Below are 18463 nucleotides of genomic sequence, written 5' to 3' on the forward strand. Positions count from 1 at the left end.
ATCATGAATTGGCTGTGCATGCTACAAACTGCTGGAAAGAGCATTTGTTTTCATTTGTTGTAGAACAATTTAATAAAACAACATATAGCAAGTAATATTTTGAAAGTGATTACTGTGGAAAATGTGGTTTTCAAGGTGTTTGCACAAAAGCTCTGGATGCGGTTTCATTTTTGGATACTTTTTTTTTTGGCTGAAAGGCTGAATGCAGGATCAAGTCCAACCACAGTTAAATCCCTAACATATGTGTGCTGAAAAACAGTTATTTTCTTTTTTTTGGAAAAACGGAATTGTAGTTATTCAAGGATTGCTGGGCCAGTTTCTGATACAGTTGGTACTTCCCCAGTTATAAATAGATCGCCTCTGTGAATAAAGATTTCATTAAAAGCAGAGATCATAAAACATTTTATTTCCCCATTTTAGGAGTTCAAAGACTCTGGATGAACTTGCGTCTTTGTTTCAGAGTCTGGTAAAGCTCAGCTGCATTTCAATGGTGAAGAGATCCATTCCATTCTGAACGTGTTGTTTGTGGCCTGCAGACACAGTGAAATGAGATCGAAGATCACAAATGTTTCTAGAAAGTTTTGAGTGTGGTCTTGAGTTGTAACATTTCAGCAACAGATATCCGGTCATGGTAAAAACTCAAGCCCGTCAGAAGCTCAATGTCTCTGATTCGTGCCACGTGAAGCTGAACCCAGTCCTGGAGCCATGAGTAGTCGGAGCCATTCTGGAGAAATAAATGATAAAACAAAAAAGATGTGTAAAAAAAGAAATGCATAATGAGATATGAGAGAGAAACACAACTATTCCTATTCTTTAATAACCATATTTGATTAATCTCATGATTTTTTTTTCAATACCTTATTCCATATTATGCTTCCCTAAAGTACACTTTAGCATTCTTTTAAGAGTACTTAAAGTAACACTCCACTATTTTTGAAAATAGGCTCAGTTTCCAACTCCCCTCGAGTTAAACAGTTGAGTTTTACAGTTTTCGAATCCTTTCAGCCAATCTCCGGGTCTGGCGGTAGCACTTTTAGCTGTAGCTTAGCATAGATCATTGAATCTGATTAGACCGTTAGCATCTTGCTAAAAAATGAAAATAGTCCTCAGCTAGGTAACTTCCAACGTGACTGGCACTAAGTTTGTGTAGTTGGTTATGTTGACGGAAGTTAGCCTATTTTCAGGCGCTGCGTAATATCATTTCGCCTGCTGCACCCATGGTACGGCAGCAAAGTTCCTTGATTATTACGCCGGAATGAGAGTATAGTTCCTAGCCATATCGGCCTAGAAAATTGCAACTTTTCATTTTCTGTCGGTCTTAGTACACGATGTAACTACAGAAGAGTCAAGTTTTAAATAGGAAAAATATAGAAACTCTTTGGTCATTTTTGAACGAGATGCTAACGGTCTAATCAGATTCAATGATCTATGCTAAGCTACAGCTAAAAGTGCTACCGCCAGACCCGGAGATCGACTGAATGGATTCGAAAACGGTAAAACTCAAATGTTTAACTCTAGGGGAGTTGGAAAATGAGCCTTGTTTCAAAAATAGTGGAGTGTTCCTTTAAGGAAATAATATATTTTCATTATATTTACATTATACATTATATTATAATGTTTTCAGCCACTTCAATGCATTTTAACTGCAATTAATTAAAATGTATTACAGTTTAAATCTACATTAAATTAAACTAGTTGAAATTTAGTGACCCACTTAAATAGGACTTAAGTACATCTTTAAATATAATTTCATATTTAGTTCTATCGTCTTTGAATATGGTTGAAATGTACTGACAAATGTTTGTTAACTAGTTTCATTTTGCAGTTAACTTTTTTAAGTGGTTAACAAGTTACCTAACGAGCAAGTTACTCAGCTACTTCCTCTGTACAGTCTTATGGTTGCTGTGGTTTAGATGGTGAATGGCTGATTACATACATGACATGTTTCCAGACGATCAGGCCGGTGAGGAAGAACGAAAGACACAGCATCTAGAGGACCGTCACACTGTTGGACAGGAAGGGATGAGTTCTTACAACTTGTAAGAATCACAAAGAAATGTGTAGGGATGGGAGCCCCGTTCCTGAAAGCAGAAGATAATCATCTTTATGAGGAAATAATTCAGTCTAATACATTATTAAACACATTTTGGCAGTGTTTGGCCAGCAGTGGGCAGTATGTGAACTACCTATGGATCTAATAGTAAAGGTGCATTTGGCCTAATAAACTATGTTTTGTCTCATATAGTCACATATTTGACTTAAGCATAAATTCTGGTCCACTTCGGTGTTTTTTACACACAGTGTAAGATCCTCAGTCGTTTAGTGTATGATGGTCAGTTTTTCCTCTGTGACTATTACAAAGTCGTTAAGTGTATAATGCCTAGTGATTTAAAATCTGTTCAGATTTTAAGAGTTGTGTAGTGTATTCCAGCCTTTAGACAGGACACCATCTGACCAACATGTAAAGTGACCAACCACAGTTTGTTTTGATTTTAAAGTGGCATTTAAGGAAAATTAAATCTGAAATACATTAATAGTTAAGTTTTTTTTTTTTAAAGAAATTAGTAGGGGAGAGTGGGGTAAGACGAGACATTTTTAACTTAAATGTCTAAGGGAAAATTAGGCAGAAGTTCAATGAAATAATCTAAAGTAATTTCAGGATGTTTCCTATCATTTTAAATTATCAAAATGTATCTATAACAAAGGGTTCTAAAAATATGGTTTATAAAAATGTGTTCCCGTGGCTCAATTTGCCCCAGGTTAGGGGTAAGCTGATCTGAGTCAGTGGGTAAGATGTGAATGTTTTAGTCAAAATATTCTTGACATGGTAGCTTTTCTGCAATGTCGAACAGGCCATTAAGGACTACAGGTTGAAAAGTATAAATTATTATAATGTGATGAAAAGCATCTTCTGGTTCTTATCAGAGAAGGATTTGGTGAACTTGTATACAGTCCCTATCAAATAAACTACAAAAAAAAAAAGTACTTATATGATAAACTAAACCAGTTGCATAATATCACATTAAAATACCAGCTTATACTTCAGAGATTTACCTTAAATTCAGTGTTTATGGTGGGGTAAGTTAAAATGTTCCAAAATACAAGGTCACATGACAGTAAAAGTGTACAGTTGCCAAGATACAGGGGGTGGTTCAACTTACCCCACTCTCCCCATATAGAAGTCCTAAGAGACCATGGATTATTATCATTATTATAATTTTTCTATTATCATTATTATGTTTTCTTGTGATCACAACATACATTTTCCCATAAACTTGACATAACAAAAGTTGTTTTCTCATTATCTCAACCAATATTTTCTTGTGATCTCGACAAAACAAAAAGTAGTTTTCTCGTTATCACAACTTAAATGTTCTCGTTACTATAGCAACAGTAGACTCCAAGTGCATTGTTTCTCAGAATCAAACAATCACTGTAAAAAAAACACCTTTTGTTATTTCGAGATCACAAGAAAATTAAGTTGTGATAACGAGAAAACAACAATTGTTATGTCGAGATCACAAGAAAATTAAGTAGTGGTAACGAAAACGAGATCATGATAAAATCGTGATCACGAGAAAACAGAAAAGAAAAAAAATAATAATCCATGGCCTCATAGGGCTTCCGTTCTTTTATTTAGCAAGGATGGATTAAATTGATCAAAAGTGATATACCATTATAATGTTACAAAATGTCTCGGTTGCGTACGTAACCCTCGTTACGTTATGTCGTGATGACATTAGGGGTTTACTTGGGAGCCCCAATATTCTCTAATTTGAACCCTTTCACTGGTGAGTTTCAAATATTCTAGCTGTCCTCACAGAGTGAGTTTTTTTTAGGCAACCGTTACTTTAGAACATTTCCCCTTATTGTTTCCATGGCGACGTGTCATGCTTGTCACGTGACACACCACGGCCACAATAACACTATATGACAGATGGATTGCTTTTATTTCATTTTTTATTCAAAATATTCATAAACTTGCTTACCATATCATCAACTATCTGATATTCCGATTCACAAATATGTGTAAATGAGTGTTTTGTCATTTAAAAACCGTTCTAAATTATCTTGATCGTGATCTGTAACGTGAGATGGGCGCCGCCATGTTTGTTCGCGCTGCAGTTCAGAGAGTCCTGTCAGTCGGATCACGTGACACACCGTGGCCACAATAACACTGTATGACAGATGGATCGCTTTTATTTCATTTTTTATTCAAAATATTCATAAACTTGCTTACCATATCATCAACTATCTGATATTCCGATTCACAAATATGTGTAAATGAGTGTTTTGTCATTTAAAAACCGTTCTAAATTATCTTGATCGTGATCTGTAACGTGAGATGGGCGCCGCCATGTTTGTTCGCGCTGCAGTTCAGAGAGTCCTGTCAGTCGGATTTACAGCACATAAATTCATAACTTTCTCCCGAAATACATGTAAGTAAGTGGCCGGTGAACGGAGAAGAATAGAGTGAACTTTATAGTTACTTACACTGTGTATATCTGATATTAATAAAACACGGTGACAAATTATATTTGAATTGATTGTTATTGCTGCTTCCATAAACAACCGTGTGTATTTTACGAACTCTAAATGTATTGTTTTACTAGTACTTGTGTATTTAAATGTCTGAAACCTAAAATAAACATTATGTGGTTACAATTATGTCCGGCATCAGCAAGTGGTTCAGGGATATGGCATGGGGACATATCGTCTCCGTTCCCTCCTTCAGGGAACGAGGGTTACATACGTCTATATGTCGGTAACTACAAGTTATGTCGTGACGACATTAGGGGTCTATGGAAAGCACCACAACCACTGAACACTGTTACAACCTGTGGCACTGCAAATGTTGACAGGCTGAGGAGTGTCAAGCAAATGCTACGCAGAAGTCGTAACCTTCCAAACTCCCCAGTGCAAATTCACTGACCTTCGTGCCGAGAGGGGCCAATGGTGAGTACATTGCTGCTGGAGAAGCCCATGCTGCTGTTCCGCCCACAGAAATTCTTTAACAGAAGGAATTTCAACTTCTGGAAAAAAGACTTGCTTCAGATCTTTTTTTTTTTTTAATTTTCAGCAAGGCTAGATGAAATCGTTGGGGAAGAGTGCCTCAGTCTAAGGGATAAGGCCGCTACGGAGGCCACATCCTACCTGTAGGAAGGTGATATGTGGAGATACAAATATGGACTGACCCCAGGGAGGCAGTACTACATATGGAATAAGTCTCTGAGGTCCTACCTGGAAGTAGGGATGGAGCTATACTACCAAGAGAGATGGACAGAGTGGAATCTCTACAGGGGTGGACACGAGTTTACCATGAGGGAAACCTTACCGTGGAAGAATACACATCTGGGATTACCCACAGGGAATCACACAGATGGGACACCTAGCCCAGTACAGGGGCTGGCCCTAAAACCTCACAAAGGTGAAGGTTCTGAAACTCCAGGTGCGGTCCACGTATATATGCAAGGCTCTTACGGGACACAGCAACGCCACGGCTGGATTTGCCTCCTCCAGGAGGCAGCGCTTACAGGTTCACCACTTGGACCCGGAAGGGAGTGGTGGGAACCTTGGGCACGTATCCAGGCCAGGGTCTCAGGACAACATGAGAGTAGGCTGGCCCAAATACAAGGCACTCTTCGCTCACCGAAAATGCTTGTAGGTGCCCTACCTTCTTGTGGACAACATGAGAGAAGGCCGGCCCAAATACAAGGCACTCTTCGCTCAACGAAAATGCTTGTAGGTGCCCTACCTTCTTGTTGGAAGTGAGCGCAGTCAGGAGTGCTGTCTTAAGAGACAGGAACTTAAGCTCGACTGACTCAAGAGGCTCAAAGGGATCTTTCTGAAGTCCAGCAAGGACAAGAGAGAGACACCAGGAGGGCACGAGTGGTGACCTAGAAAAGTTAAATTGCCTAGCACCCCTCAGGAACCTAATGACCAGGTCATGCTTCCCCAGGGACCGGCCGTCCACTCATTGTGATGTGCTCCAACAGCAGCACAATACACTATTCAAGGTGGAGGGTGACAGAGGGTGCAGGAAAGAAAGCACGACTCAGATTGGGCATCTTCAGGAGTCTTCTCGGCGAGAAGAACACCAGTCCGTGAACAGTCTCCACATAAGCTCGCCTATCACTCGCTTTGGCTTGAGTGATAGTGTTTGTGTTGAGGGAGAATCGAGACATGAAAGTACGCATCCTTCAGGTCGACCGCTACAAACCAATCCTGGGATTGGATGCATCTGAGGATGCGCTTCCGCGTCAACATCTTGAACAGAAGCTTGTGAAGAGTGATTCAAGACTCGCAGATCCAGGATTGGCCTCCTCCAGGTGAAGGAGTGGTGCTGTCCCCGCCACCTCCTGGAAAAGAGCAGCTCCCCACATCTCCGGGTTGCCCATGTCAGGGCCGCTTTATCGTCTTCCTTGAGGACTTGAGCGGCTTAGCGGAATGGCGACAGGAGGAGGATCATGTTGGGGCAGGATGTGCTGGATGGCCTCAGTCTGCTTTTGTACTGCCGATAACTGTTGGAAAAGTGTCCAAAAAAGTGTCGCCGAAAAGGCCAGCCTGGGAGACGGGAACATCAAGAAAGTGTACTTTGTCGATGCTCTCATCTCGTGGTGGTCACCAGAGGATAGGAAAAGACCGCAACAAAGAGGACACAGATGGAGTGGTGTCTTTAAAAAAATGCAGACCGTCTGTGATTTGCTCTTTTAGAGGAACTGCTCTTTTTAGTTGAATCGCCCAGGGGACCTGCTGTTTGTGCCGTACCGCCAACCAGGACAGCCCTCTTCTTAACAGCAAGGTGAATGGCTTTGTGGTAATGAATAAACATACAACCACTCGGCTCCGAAGCAAAAACCTGAATGAGTGGATGCACTCTGTTGCCTTATATACCCGCATGTACGGGGAGTGGCTTGGCATGCAAAATCCACTAGCCAATACTCATTGGCGTTTTCACTTAAACTCAGAGGTGATTGGGGCTCTCTAACCCTAACCCTACCAGTCTACTAATACTCTACTAATACTCTAATGAAAGTCAGTAGACATGTAGGTGCAACATTACTTATAGTCAACAGAATGTGTTAAAGGGACCATCAAAATAAAGTGAAACCACCCACATCTCCGGGTTGCCCATGTCAGGGCTGCTTTATCGTCTTCCTTGAGGACTTGAGCGGCTTAGCGGAATGGCGACAGGAGGAGGATCATGTTGGGGCAGGATGTGCTGGATGGCCTCAGTCTGCTTTTGTACTGCCGATAACTGTTGGGCAAAGTGTCCAAAAAAGTGTCGCCGAGAAGGCCAGCCTGGGAGACGGGAACATCAAGAATGTGTACTTTGTCGATGCCTCTCATCTCGTGGTGGTCACCAGAGGATAGGAAAAGACCGCAACAAAGAGGACACAGATGGAGTGTCTTTAAAAAAATGCAGACCGTCTGTGATTTGCTCTTTTAGAGGAACTGCTCTTTTTAGTTGAATCGCCCAGGGGACCTGCTGTTTGTGCCGTACCGCCAACCAGGACAGCCCTCTTCTTAACAGCAAGGTGAATGGCTTTGTGGTAATGAATAAACATACAACCACTCGGCTCCGAAGCAAAAACCTGAATGAGTGGATGCACTCTGTTGCCTTATATACCCGCATGTACGGGGAGTGGCTTGGCATGCAAAATCCACTAGCCAATACTCATTGGCGTTTTCACTTAAACTCAGAGGTGATTGGGGCTCTCTAACCCTAACCCTACCAGTCTACTAATACTCTACTAATACTCTAATGAAAGTCAGTAGACATGTAGGTGCAACATTACTTATAGTCAACAGAATGTGTTAAAGGGACCATCAAAATAAAGTGAAACCACCCCTAATGCTGTCACAACATAACTTGTAGTGACTGACAGAAGACAGTTGTATTAAATTGTAATAATATTTCACAATATTACTGTTCTACTGGTTTTCTACTGATACTGTGGCAGATTTTTGGGTAGTCTGTTTAGCTAATGGATCTTTCACACACTCTTCTGGCACTGGGTCATTTTGCAAACTTACGGGGTTCCCTTGTTCATAAAGTCATAGTTCCCATCAAAGTCGTTGTCAAATATTGGTCCACACAAACCATGGGTCACAGGAGGGGTGGGATGTCAATCAGTACTTGGGATGGGTGTCATCACGCGTCTCAAGATACCAATGAGAGCATTTGGGGAGGGCAAAGACTGCAGCAGTGCTCACGACTTCATAAGTGGGAAATATGAAGTTTCCGATAGCACGTGAAGACAGCAGAGAAGCGATCTCGCTCAGCACAGTGGAGTGCATAGTTTTGTTAACTTTGTGGTTTATTATTTTGAGTCGTTTGGGACGCGGTAACACACGGCCCTCTCACAATATATATTGCTTTACAGATCTATCACTTTTGCCGCTCAGAAATGTACACGCAATCATGCTGCACGTATCAGAAGTTCCGCGCTCCGGCGCGGTTAGCGCTCTCACTACATGCGTGCCGCGCATGAGCCCTACTGGACCGCACTCTGGTCCACCTCTTCCAACCGAGCCAGGGACGGCTAAACGAACCGCTCCCAAGCGCGGCACGGAGCGATCACACTAGTCAAACAAACTGGGCTTTGGGGGCCAAACGTGCTCAGGCACTGTTAAGATTGCCTAGTGTGAGTACACAATTATTCTCCCGCATCCCGCACACACGAGTCTTGCCCATCAGGTGTTGTCCTGCGCCGAACTCTGCTACGTTGGCAACAGAATGTGTTAAAGGGACCATCAAAATAAAGTGAAACCACCCCTAATGCTGTCACAACATAACTTGTAGTGACTGACAGAAGACAGTTGTATTAAATTGTAATAATATTTCACAATATTACTGTTCTACTGGTTTTCTACTGATACTGTGGCAGATTTTTGGGTAGTCTGTTTAGCTAATGGATCTTTCACACACTCTTCTGGCACTGGGTCATTTTGCAAACTTACGGGGTTCCCTTGTTCATAAAGTCATAGTTCCCATCAAAGTCGTTGTCAAATATTGGTCCACTCACAACATTGACTCCATTCAGCTCTTGTGAATACTTCACCAGCAGAACATTGTGAAAGCGATTCCAAATATCTGTCACAAAGACATTAGACATGTTATTATTGTTAACTAAAACCATTAATATATTTGTATTATTTGAAATAAATGTCAGAAGCGCTCAAGCACGGTTAAGATTGCCTAGTGTGAGTACACAATTATTCTCCCGCATCCCGCACACACGAGTCTTGCCCATCAGGTGTTGTCCTGCGCCGAACTCTGCTACGTTGGGTCCCGCAATAGTGCAGGTCTCTACTCGGAAAGCGCCTGTTATAATGTTATGATCTGTTATAATGTTATGTTTCTATAACAAACTATATAATATTTTCTATAAAAACGTTAATGCCCTGGCAGTGGCAAATAGCTTTGGTTTTATATTTAATAAATATTTTAACTGCTACTATGTAAAAGGAATACTGCTGTAAAAAAACACCTTATTTGTTTAAAGTGTTTGCAAACCAAATGTTATTGCACTTTTGTTCATACAGCAGTAATATTTACAGCAGTAAATTTGTTCATACAGCAGCAATAAAGCATTTTTGAATTCATTATTGAATTTTGTGCATAACAATGCGATTAATGGCAATTAAAAACTTGAATCATTGCCCAGAACTAATATATACTGTATATATATATATATATATATATATATATATATACAGTATATACACACAATATATGCATATATAAAAGAGTTTTATGTGAAAAGAAACCATATGATAACACCAAATGATATCTAAAACAGTGATAACAACATTCAAACATAATCACAATGTTAATGCAGAGTGCTATCCATAATTACGTTTATGCATAATTACTGCACTCAATAATCATGCTATGTTCTATCTTCAGCAAGGTGCAAATTAAGCATTTTCATGTGACTGAACCAAACAAGATGTTTCAAAAGAGCCACAAAAGGATTCTAATGAACGATGCTGTTTAGGTTTCTTATGAATAATATTCCTATGATAAATGCATAAACAATATACTTGTGTAATCGACTGATAACAGATAAATGTGTTATGAAATGCTGGTGCACCCAAAGTCCAAACCACAAACACATCCTGATGTTCATTTTCAGATTATCACTCTGTAGTTGCACTAAAACACAGATGAATGATTTCTAATGGAATGCAGAGAGTTAATGTTCTACATGCATGCTATTCGGTGGAGTTAGTTTGGGAAATGAAATGAGTAATTTTCACTTTGAGCTAAATACTTGCACAATACAGAATGAAGAAAGTGTTTACCATACACAAGTGTTGCAATTACCAATGATGATTCTCTGAGATTAAAGCAAAACATCAGTTAAATATGGTTCACAGGTCTGAATGGCATATTGTGTAAAACACTCAATACTGGCTATTAATACAGCAGGTCTGCCTTCATTATGGCTAGTGAGGATCACCTGGCTTAAACCTTTTTAACTGATTTCTGTATATATATATATGGAGAGAGAGAGAGAGAGAGAGAGAGAGAGAGCTCTAAGACGCCATTAACATCTTTTTATTTTTATGTAATTTATTTTAAAATATAAGAAACCTAATAAACATAAGAACTTAAAAATATAAGAAAATAAACATTTTATTTCAGCTAGTTGTCAACGTAACATTTCTAAATCCATTTCATTTAGTTTAACATGAAGTACTAAAATAATTAGAACTAAATAACTAAAACATAAAAAATAAACTACATAGACATAAATTCTTTTAAGAAAATTATAAAAACAGAACAAAATGACTAAAACTTAATTAAAATTCAAATGAAAGAAAACCTAAAAAATAAAATCTAATTCAAAATATTAAAACAAAACAAAAACAAAAATAGTATATCAATGATACTAAAGTAACACTGACCTAAAATAATTCACTCAAAAAGGAAAATTTTCATCATTTACTCACCCTCAAGTTGTTCCAAACCTGAGTTTCTTTCTTCTGTTGAACACAAAAGAAGATAATTTTTTAGAATGTTGGTGACCAAACAGTTGTTGGTCCCCACTGACTTCCATTGTATGGGAGAAAAAAAAATATATTATGCAAGTCAATGGGGACCAGAAACTGTTTGGTTACCAACATTCTTTAAAATATCTTATTTTGTGTTCAACAGAAGAAAGAAACTCAGGTTTGTAACAACTTGAGGGTGAGTAAATGATGACAATTTTCATTTTTGGGTAAATTGACACTTTAAAGACACATACAATATAATATCCTTTATGAGATATTACTGAGATGCCAATTTTATGTTTGTCTACAGACCCATATAAACACAAAACAGCATCTCTATCATCTCTGTCTCTGTATTCTCATTGAGCCCATTTTTGTCTCACTCTGATAACAGAGGAATGAAATTACGCTGAGAAAACTGCAGTTCTTTGGATGCTCTGTTGAGCATTCCTAGGTGTTTTTTGGCAGGTCAAGCGCTCCTGTGGGACTCTTTTCTTTGATTTTGGTATAAATATGGGCTGGCCTCAATTCAGCTTTGATCAGCTGATCCTAATTATAGGGCAGCTTTAAATGGAGAATATTTACCTTTTCAGGCTTTTTAATTCTGACTTTACGAGTTGCAATACAGAATTACAGCCTTTTGAGAAAAATATGTGACATGCTTACTGGCATGTGGAACCCATTCTCAATTTAAAGTTCAATATTTTATGATGACAGTGACAGTGTAGGCTGTGTATCTAATCAAACTGTACAGAGTTTTTTTACACAAATATTATAAGTAATAATGTCTAAAAAAGCAGCACTTCATGCTTGAATCCCAAATAATATCTAGTTCAACCAACCCCAGAGGTAATTGTGCGTAGAATATGGACTTGGAGATTCATTCCAGCATGTCATTAACTTTCTGCTTACTTTCCAAGTATACAAGTAAACAGCAAATCTTTTGGAACTATTCGTATTGGCAGTGCTGTGTATCTAATCAAACTGTACAGAGTTTTTTTACACAAATATAATAAGTAATAATGTCTAAAAAAGCACGTTTCCCAGCACTTCATGCTTGAATCCCAAATAATATCTAGTTCAACCAACCCCAGAGGTAATTGTGCGTAGAATATGGACTTGGAGATTCATTCCAGCATGTCATTAACTTTCTGCTTACTTTCCAAGTATACAAGTAAACAGCAAATCTTTTGGAACTATTCGTATTGGCAGTCAGAATAAAGACATAATGCAATTATTGCCAGAACAAACATGCAAATATGTTAAACATGCAAATTGTGCATGACATTACACCATAAATCACAAAAAGTGCAAATAAGAAACAGATCCCAGTTGTCAGGTATTCTTTCACTGCAGTCTGAATGTTTGTAATGTTATAAGCTGAATGTAAAACATGGCTTACCTTTGAAAGCTGGAAACATGGGCACCATGTTGCTTGTAATTAAGGAGTCCGGCTCAGTTCCTGTAGGACTGAAGTCTGAGGGAGAAAGGAAGCATTTAGAGAAAGCTGTCGTACAAAACAACAGATACATTAGAATAAACACCAACAGCTCTTTTATTACATTGATCTCTGGATACTTTGATTGGCCAAATTGCAGAATTGAGTGGTTATATAATTTTGTATAATGACCACTAAACTGTACACTGCTGTTAAAAATGACAGTCAGTAAGATTTTTGTTTTGAAAGAAATTGCTACTTTTATTCACCAGGAATGCATTAAATTGATCAAAAGTGACAGTAAAGGCTTGTTTGTATATTGTTACAAAATATTTCTATTTCAAATAATGTTGTTCATTTGAACTTTTTATTCGTCAAATAATCCTAAAAAAATACAAAGCACAACTGTTTTCAACATTGATAATAATCAGAAATATTTCTTGAGCAGCAAATCATCATATTAGAATTAATTCTGAAGGATCATGTGACACTGAAGTCTGGAGTAATGATGCTGAAAATTCAACTTTGATCACAAGAATAAATTATATTTTTAATTTATATGAAAATATAAAGCAGTTATTTAAAATTGTAATAATATTTCTGTTTATACTGTGTTTTCAATCAAATAAATGCAGCCTTGGTGAGCTTTTGAACAATTTTTCCCAATTGTTAAAGGGGTCATATGATGCGATTTCAATTTTTCCTTTCCATACCATATTTGCTTATGATATTATAAGCAACTGTGGGCTTGTTTTTCAATTAAATCACTTATAATTATCTGTATTTATGGGCTTATTTTCAGATTGTAGCATGTAATATACTTATAAAGGTCTTAAAGTAAATATCGATATCCTGTTGAACTCACTGGGTGGATGCAGGAGGCCAAAGGTCAGAGTGGAATTGCTCTTATAGAAAGAGCAGGACTGTCTCGCACTGGCCTGCACACGCACATCTGCACGCACACATGTGTCTTCTGAAGGCTGGACACTCACCTTTGTTTGAGAAGAAAGAAAATCAATGATCAGAGGAAACAGTGCTTAGTGATTAAAGGATTGGTTCACTCCCAGAATAAAAATTTCCTGAGAATTTACTCACCCCTATCTCATCCAAGATGTTCATGTCTTTCTGTCTTCGGTCGCAAAGAAATTAAAGTTTTTGAGAAAAACATTCCAGGATTTTTCTCCATATAATGGACTTAAATTTCAATTTCTCCTCCAACTTCAAAATCGTCCGACATCATTGTTTTACCTAAGAGCATTTGACTTTCTTTGCACATTCGCTATGTAAACACTGGGTCCATACTTCTGCCTACGTCACGCGTGACCTTTCCAATGTGATTACGTAATGCGTGAAGTTGAGCTAGTGCAAGACGAGCATTTGTGGTAAAAAAGTATATAAGTTTTTATTTTTTAAGAATATGACCGATTGTTTAGCTATATAAGACCCTTATTCCTCAGCTGGGATCTTGTAGAGCTCTTTGAAGCTGCTCTGAAGCTGCAATTTGGACCTTCAGCCCCATTGGCCACAACTGAAGTCCATTATATGGAGAAAAATCCTGGAATGTTTTCCTCAAAAACCTTAATTTCTTTGTGACAAAAAAGAAAGATATGAACATGGGAGTGAGTAAATTATCAGGACATTTTTATTCAGGAAGTGAACTAATCCTTTAAAACACTCATCAAGTGCATGATAGAATTCCTGGTAGACACATTACAAGAAACATATCCTCGGCGCTTGCCACTTAAAGTAGATTTTCTTACATTTACGTATTTCGAGTTTTGAGAGAAAGGCCTGTTTGCTTTTTAGGAAACATCTCTAATCTTTACGTAATAGTACTTAAAATACATGCTTCACAATCCGACTTTTAAACCCTTTGGAACAGGATGATTTGCTAGTCATGATAGAGAAAACCTGATGTTTAGCTCTTGAAGTTACTCCCACCCATGCAAAACAAAAAACAACATCACGCCTGAAGCCTGAAAAACTCCAGCTGTGGTCACATTTGTCATTTGACAACCTCAGGTTGGGGCTTGTAGTTGGTTTATGTATCATGAAAATGAGAAAATACAGTTTTCTGTAAATGTAAAGATGATTTAATTTAATTCACACACACAAAAATAAATAAATAAACAAATAAATAAATAAATATATGTATGCCTTGTGTGGGGAACAGCCTTATATATATATATATATATATATATATATATGGCTGTTCCCCACACAAGGCTATTGGTGAATGCCTCAGATTTCAGGCTTTTGTCTGCAATCTCTATTAAATGTTGGAGTGCGGAAAAAAAGGGCTAAAATCGTGTAATGTGTGGCCATTACAGGAGATACCCACTATTTAAACAACTTATCCATCTTATCTCATGGACAGAAATAGCGTAGACACTGGACAAGGATGAAACTTTCTAGTCTGTTAACCAGTGTTCACGCATGCTATCAAACGGAGTATACTTTGAAAAGCTAAAGCGATGGTCATATTATACTTTTCATTCCACTGACTTCCATTCATACACATTGTGAATGCAGGAAACAGAATACTCAAGTTCATGTGATTTTGTTGCTTTCCAGAATTCAAGTTCGATGCAATCTGCCCTGCGAATTCATATCATTTGAAGACGTGACCAATAGAAGATCAGTGTGAATTAAAACAACACAAACTTTGAATCTGCAGGACTGCAGCTTTGCAGGAAGTGAAGTACAGTACATATTGTTACATTTTGGATGCATTATAAGTAGAATTATATTTTTAAAAAGCATGACATCGTATTACAACTGTTGCTTTCTAATGCACGTGTTGACTGACTGTGTTTGCAGACAATATCAACTGAAATACACAAAGGTTATGCATTCGATTGTGGGAAAGAAAAAAAAACCTAGTATAATTTGGGTTTAAGTGTTTGGGTCAAAACTGATGTATACTTTCATTATTCATTAAAATTCATTATGGAAAACAGTGGCCAGCACATTCTTCAAAAACTCATTTTTTTGTATTGCATGGGAGAAAGCAAGAAGTACAGATTTGTAAAGACATACGGCTGAGTAAATAATCAAAGAATTTTCTTTCTTGGATGAACTATCACTTTAAGATAATTCACAAAAATTACAATAACAATCAAAATGAACTGCATGTGGCTGAGAAAACACTTGATGAGCGACTGCAGTTTGTCACTGTCTCATTGTGTCTAGTGTTAGCGAGTGTGATGATGATGCTAGAGACTGTGATTTACTCTGTGGTCGGCCCACATAATGAGCAGCACATGCTGAAAGGAGGAGAGTGAGGCCGTCTGTCATACTTTCTGACCTCTCAGAGCATCACCATTATACCCTCTTCACATGTACAGCTTCCTTTTTGAACCGTCAATACAAATGTCCCTTGTGAAAAGAAAATGTGCTTAATTATATTAAATGTGCACTTGGTAGTGCACTTCAAATCATAAGTGTACATTTAAAAAAAATGTAGTTGATAGCATAATATTAATGAAATAAAAGGTCACTTAAGTATACTCACTGTAAAGAGAGTACACTGTCATGACTTTGTTTCTTAAGACATTTAAGTACACTTTTAAAAAGTTAAAGGTTTTACTTTAAAGTACATTTTAAATCATTATGTTTTAATAATTTTTTGCAGTTGTGCCGTTAACATACTAAAGTACATCTAAAGTACTTGATTATAATTTTAACCGTAGTGTTTATCAATTAATGGATAAATATATTTTAAGTGCACTAAATTGCAAATGTGTAGTTATGAAAATATTTAAATATTACACACGTTTCAATAGAAATTACATTAAAGTATATTTTAGTTTACCATAAATACTTGTCAGTATTCAGCAGCACTTTAACCATATTTCAGTGGCAATAGTAGTAACTATGAAGTAATATTCAAACTATGAAAAAAGTTTACTTAAGTCCTACTCAAAAAAGCACTCATTCAGCTAATCGATTTAATATAAATTTAAACTATAATACATTTTCATGTATCAATTAACAAACAATTAAGAGTCCGAAAACATTACAAATATGTTATTTAAAAGTACATTATTTCCATAATATAGTATTACTTTTTAAAAGTATTCTAAAGTGTAGATCTTTTTCATAAGGGTTGTTTCAAGTTCCAGTCCTGTAATGATTAAAAAGGGGTGTAGCTCATTTAAATCCCACTGGACATCTTCAGAAAATAATCACAGGAAAATATAAAATGAAAACCCCTGCAGTGCAACATTGTAACAGCTTAAAATGAGCTATTGTTTGAGGTTCCTTAAACAATAAACTCCACTTTAAAGACCCCATGACAAGTTAGTCACAGTTAGTCATGAATGTTAATGTTAAAAATCATCTTTATGGGAGGGTTCCGGGTTATGCCACCAAGAGGATGACAGCCTCATTTTCGAGCTCTCCGACAGTTTTGTGAAAACTCCCCCCCAAAAAAATCTAGATTTTGTGAACCCTAGTGAATATTTTACTTAACAATGGAGAAAGGGGTTACTACTAGAAGTAGGACAATGATGAATGTAATAGAAAATGACCCCGAAGCGAGGCAAGGTAGCAGAAGTAGCTCTCCGACATCATTTCCCAATGAAGATAGTTCTGAAGTTAGCCTATGATGTATTCTCATCGAGCTCTGGGAGTTCAAAAGGGACAATAAGGTACAGCTTTCCAACATTAAACAAGAACTGAAGAGAACAAATGACAGACTAGAGGAGGCAGATGAATTGAGGAAACGAAGACCGCGCTTCAAGTATCATCAACGCTAATCAAACAGCAAGCTAATCTGGGAGCCAGGCTGATAGATCAGGAGGGCCATGCGCTTAGAGACAATTTAAAGGGGTCATATGACGTTGCTAAAAAGAACATTATGTTGTGTATTTGGTGTAATGCAATGTGTTTATGCAGTTTAAGGTTCAGAAAACATTATTTTCCACATAATGTACATTATTGTTTCTCCTCTATGCCCCACCTTTCTGAAACGCATCGATTTTTACAAAGCTCATCGTTCTGAAAAACGAGGTGTTTGCTGATTGGCCAGCTATTTTCTGATCATTTGGACTGAGGATAAAAATATATTTTTTTTTAAAACATGCAAATAAGTTCAAACATCAATTCAATATCTACTATTTCCTGAATATTATGAAATTCAAGATGGCCGCCTCTGATGACGTCATAATATGCAAATTAGACGAGTATATTTACACCCCACATAAACTTTCGGTCATGCCCAACATTTTCCCAAAAATCCCTGGCGCCTAAAGGGTTAAACGAGGCGTTTTAGGAGGGCGTGGACAGGTCTTAACTTTTATAAAGAATATCTCTTTGGGTTTGAGACTTTAGTCTTTGCAACTTTAGGGATCTTATCTATTCACGAACAGTTTGTAACACTCCAAAGAGAAAGGAACATTTTAAATTGCATCATATGACCCCTTTAAGGATTTATGGTATACCAGAAGATAAAGAAGGTATGGACATGGTTGGCTTTCTAGAAAACTTGTTGAAAAGCGCACTAGACTCCCCACGCGATAGAGAGCTCGGGACCGAGTGAGCACTAGTGCCGAGGCCCAACGGTCCGCGTGCAAGGCCACTGTCTATAGTAGTAAAATTTGCAGCTACAGGATGAAAGAAGAGGTGCTTCGGCGAGCCTGGCAGAAAAAAGAAGTGTACTGCAACGACTCCTGCTTCTACGTTGACCATGATTTCCCTCCTGAAGTGCTTAAGAAACGCGGGGAGTACGCTGAACCCAAGAAAGTGTTAAAAGAAAAATAAATAAAGTTCCAGACACCGTATCCGGCAAGGATGCGCGTATTCTATGATGCAGCTACGGATGCAACGTGGGACATGGCTTCACGAGGATTCTCAATTTCCATGGTGAAATCCTCCACTAATAAGGATCAGGAGGAAATCGCGCTACTATCTACTTGGTAGGTGGTGGGGAGACGACGCGACCGGGGCGGAGATCAGGAATCCGGTGCAGTGCAACGGCTGCACACAACCCAAGAAAACAACCCACTCTCAATATAAAGA

The 18463-nt window shown here is 38.0% G+C and overlaps 1 protein-coding gene across 2 annotated transcripts in view; it reads right to left on the reverse strand.

Annotated features, from left to right (window-relative positions):
• Positions 1 to 274: 274 nt before the first annotated feature.
• LOC107659876 (ectonucleotide pyrophosphatase/phosphodiesterase family member 1) overlaps positions 275 to 18463 on the reverse strand; it is a 60798-nt gene continuing 42609 nt past the window's right edge. The window contains exons 21-25 of one of the 2 annotated variants that reach the window (XM_016448974.1): positions 13308 to 13434; positions 12407 to 12481; positions 8965 to 9097; positions 1937 to 2081; positions 275 to 724 (exon numbers count right to left, since the gene is read on the reverse strand). In XM_016448974.1, coding sequence (XP_016304460.1) covers positions 572 to 724; positions 1937 to 2081; positions 8965 to 9097; positions 12407 to 12481; positions 13308 to 13434 — 633 coding nt within the window. In that variant the 3' untranslated portion in view covers positions 275 to 571. Of the gene's footprint in view, positions 725 to 1936; positions 2082 to 8964; positions 9098 to 12406; positions 12482 to 13307; positions 13435 to 18463 lie in introns of those variants that run through there. The other variant, XM_016448975.1, reaches the window with a different exon arrangement.

Source organism: Sinocyclocheilus anshuiensis, unplaced genomic scaffold (assembly GCF_001515605.1).
Source record: "Sinocyclocheilus anshuiensis isolate Anshui unplaced genomic scaffold, SAMN03320099.WGS_v1.1 scaffold1249, whole genome shotgun sequence".
NCBI lineage: Eukaryota > Metazoa > Chordata > Actinopteri > Cypriniformes > Cyprinidae > Sinocyclocheilus > Sinocyclocheilus anshuiensis.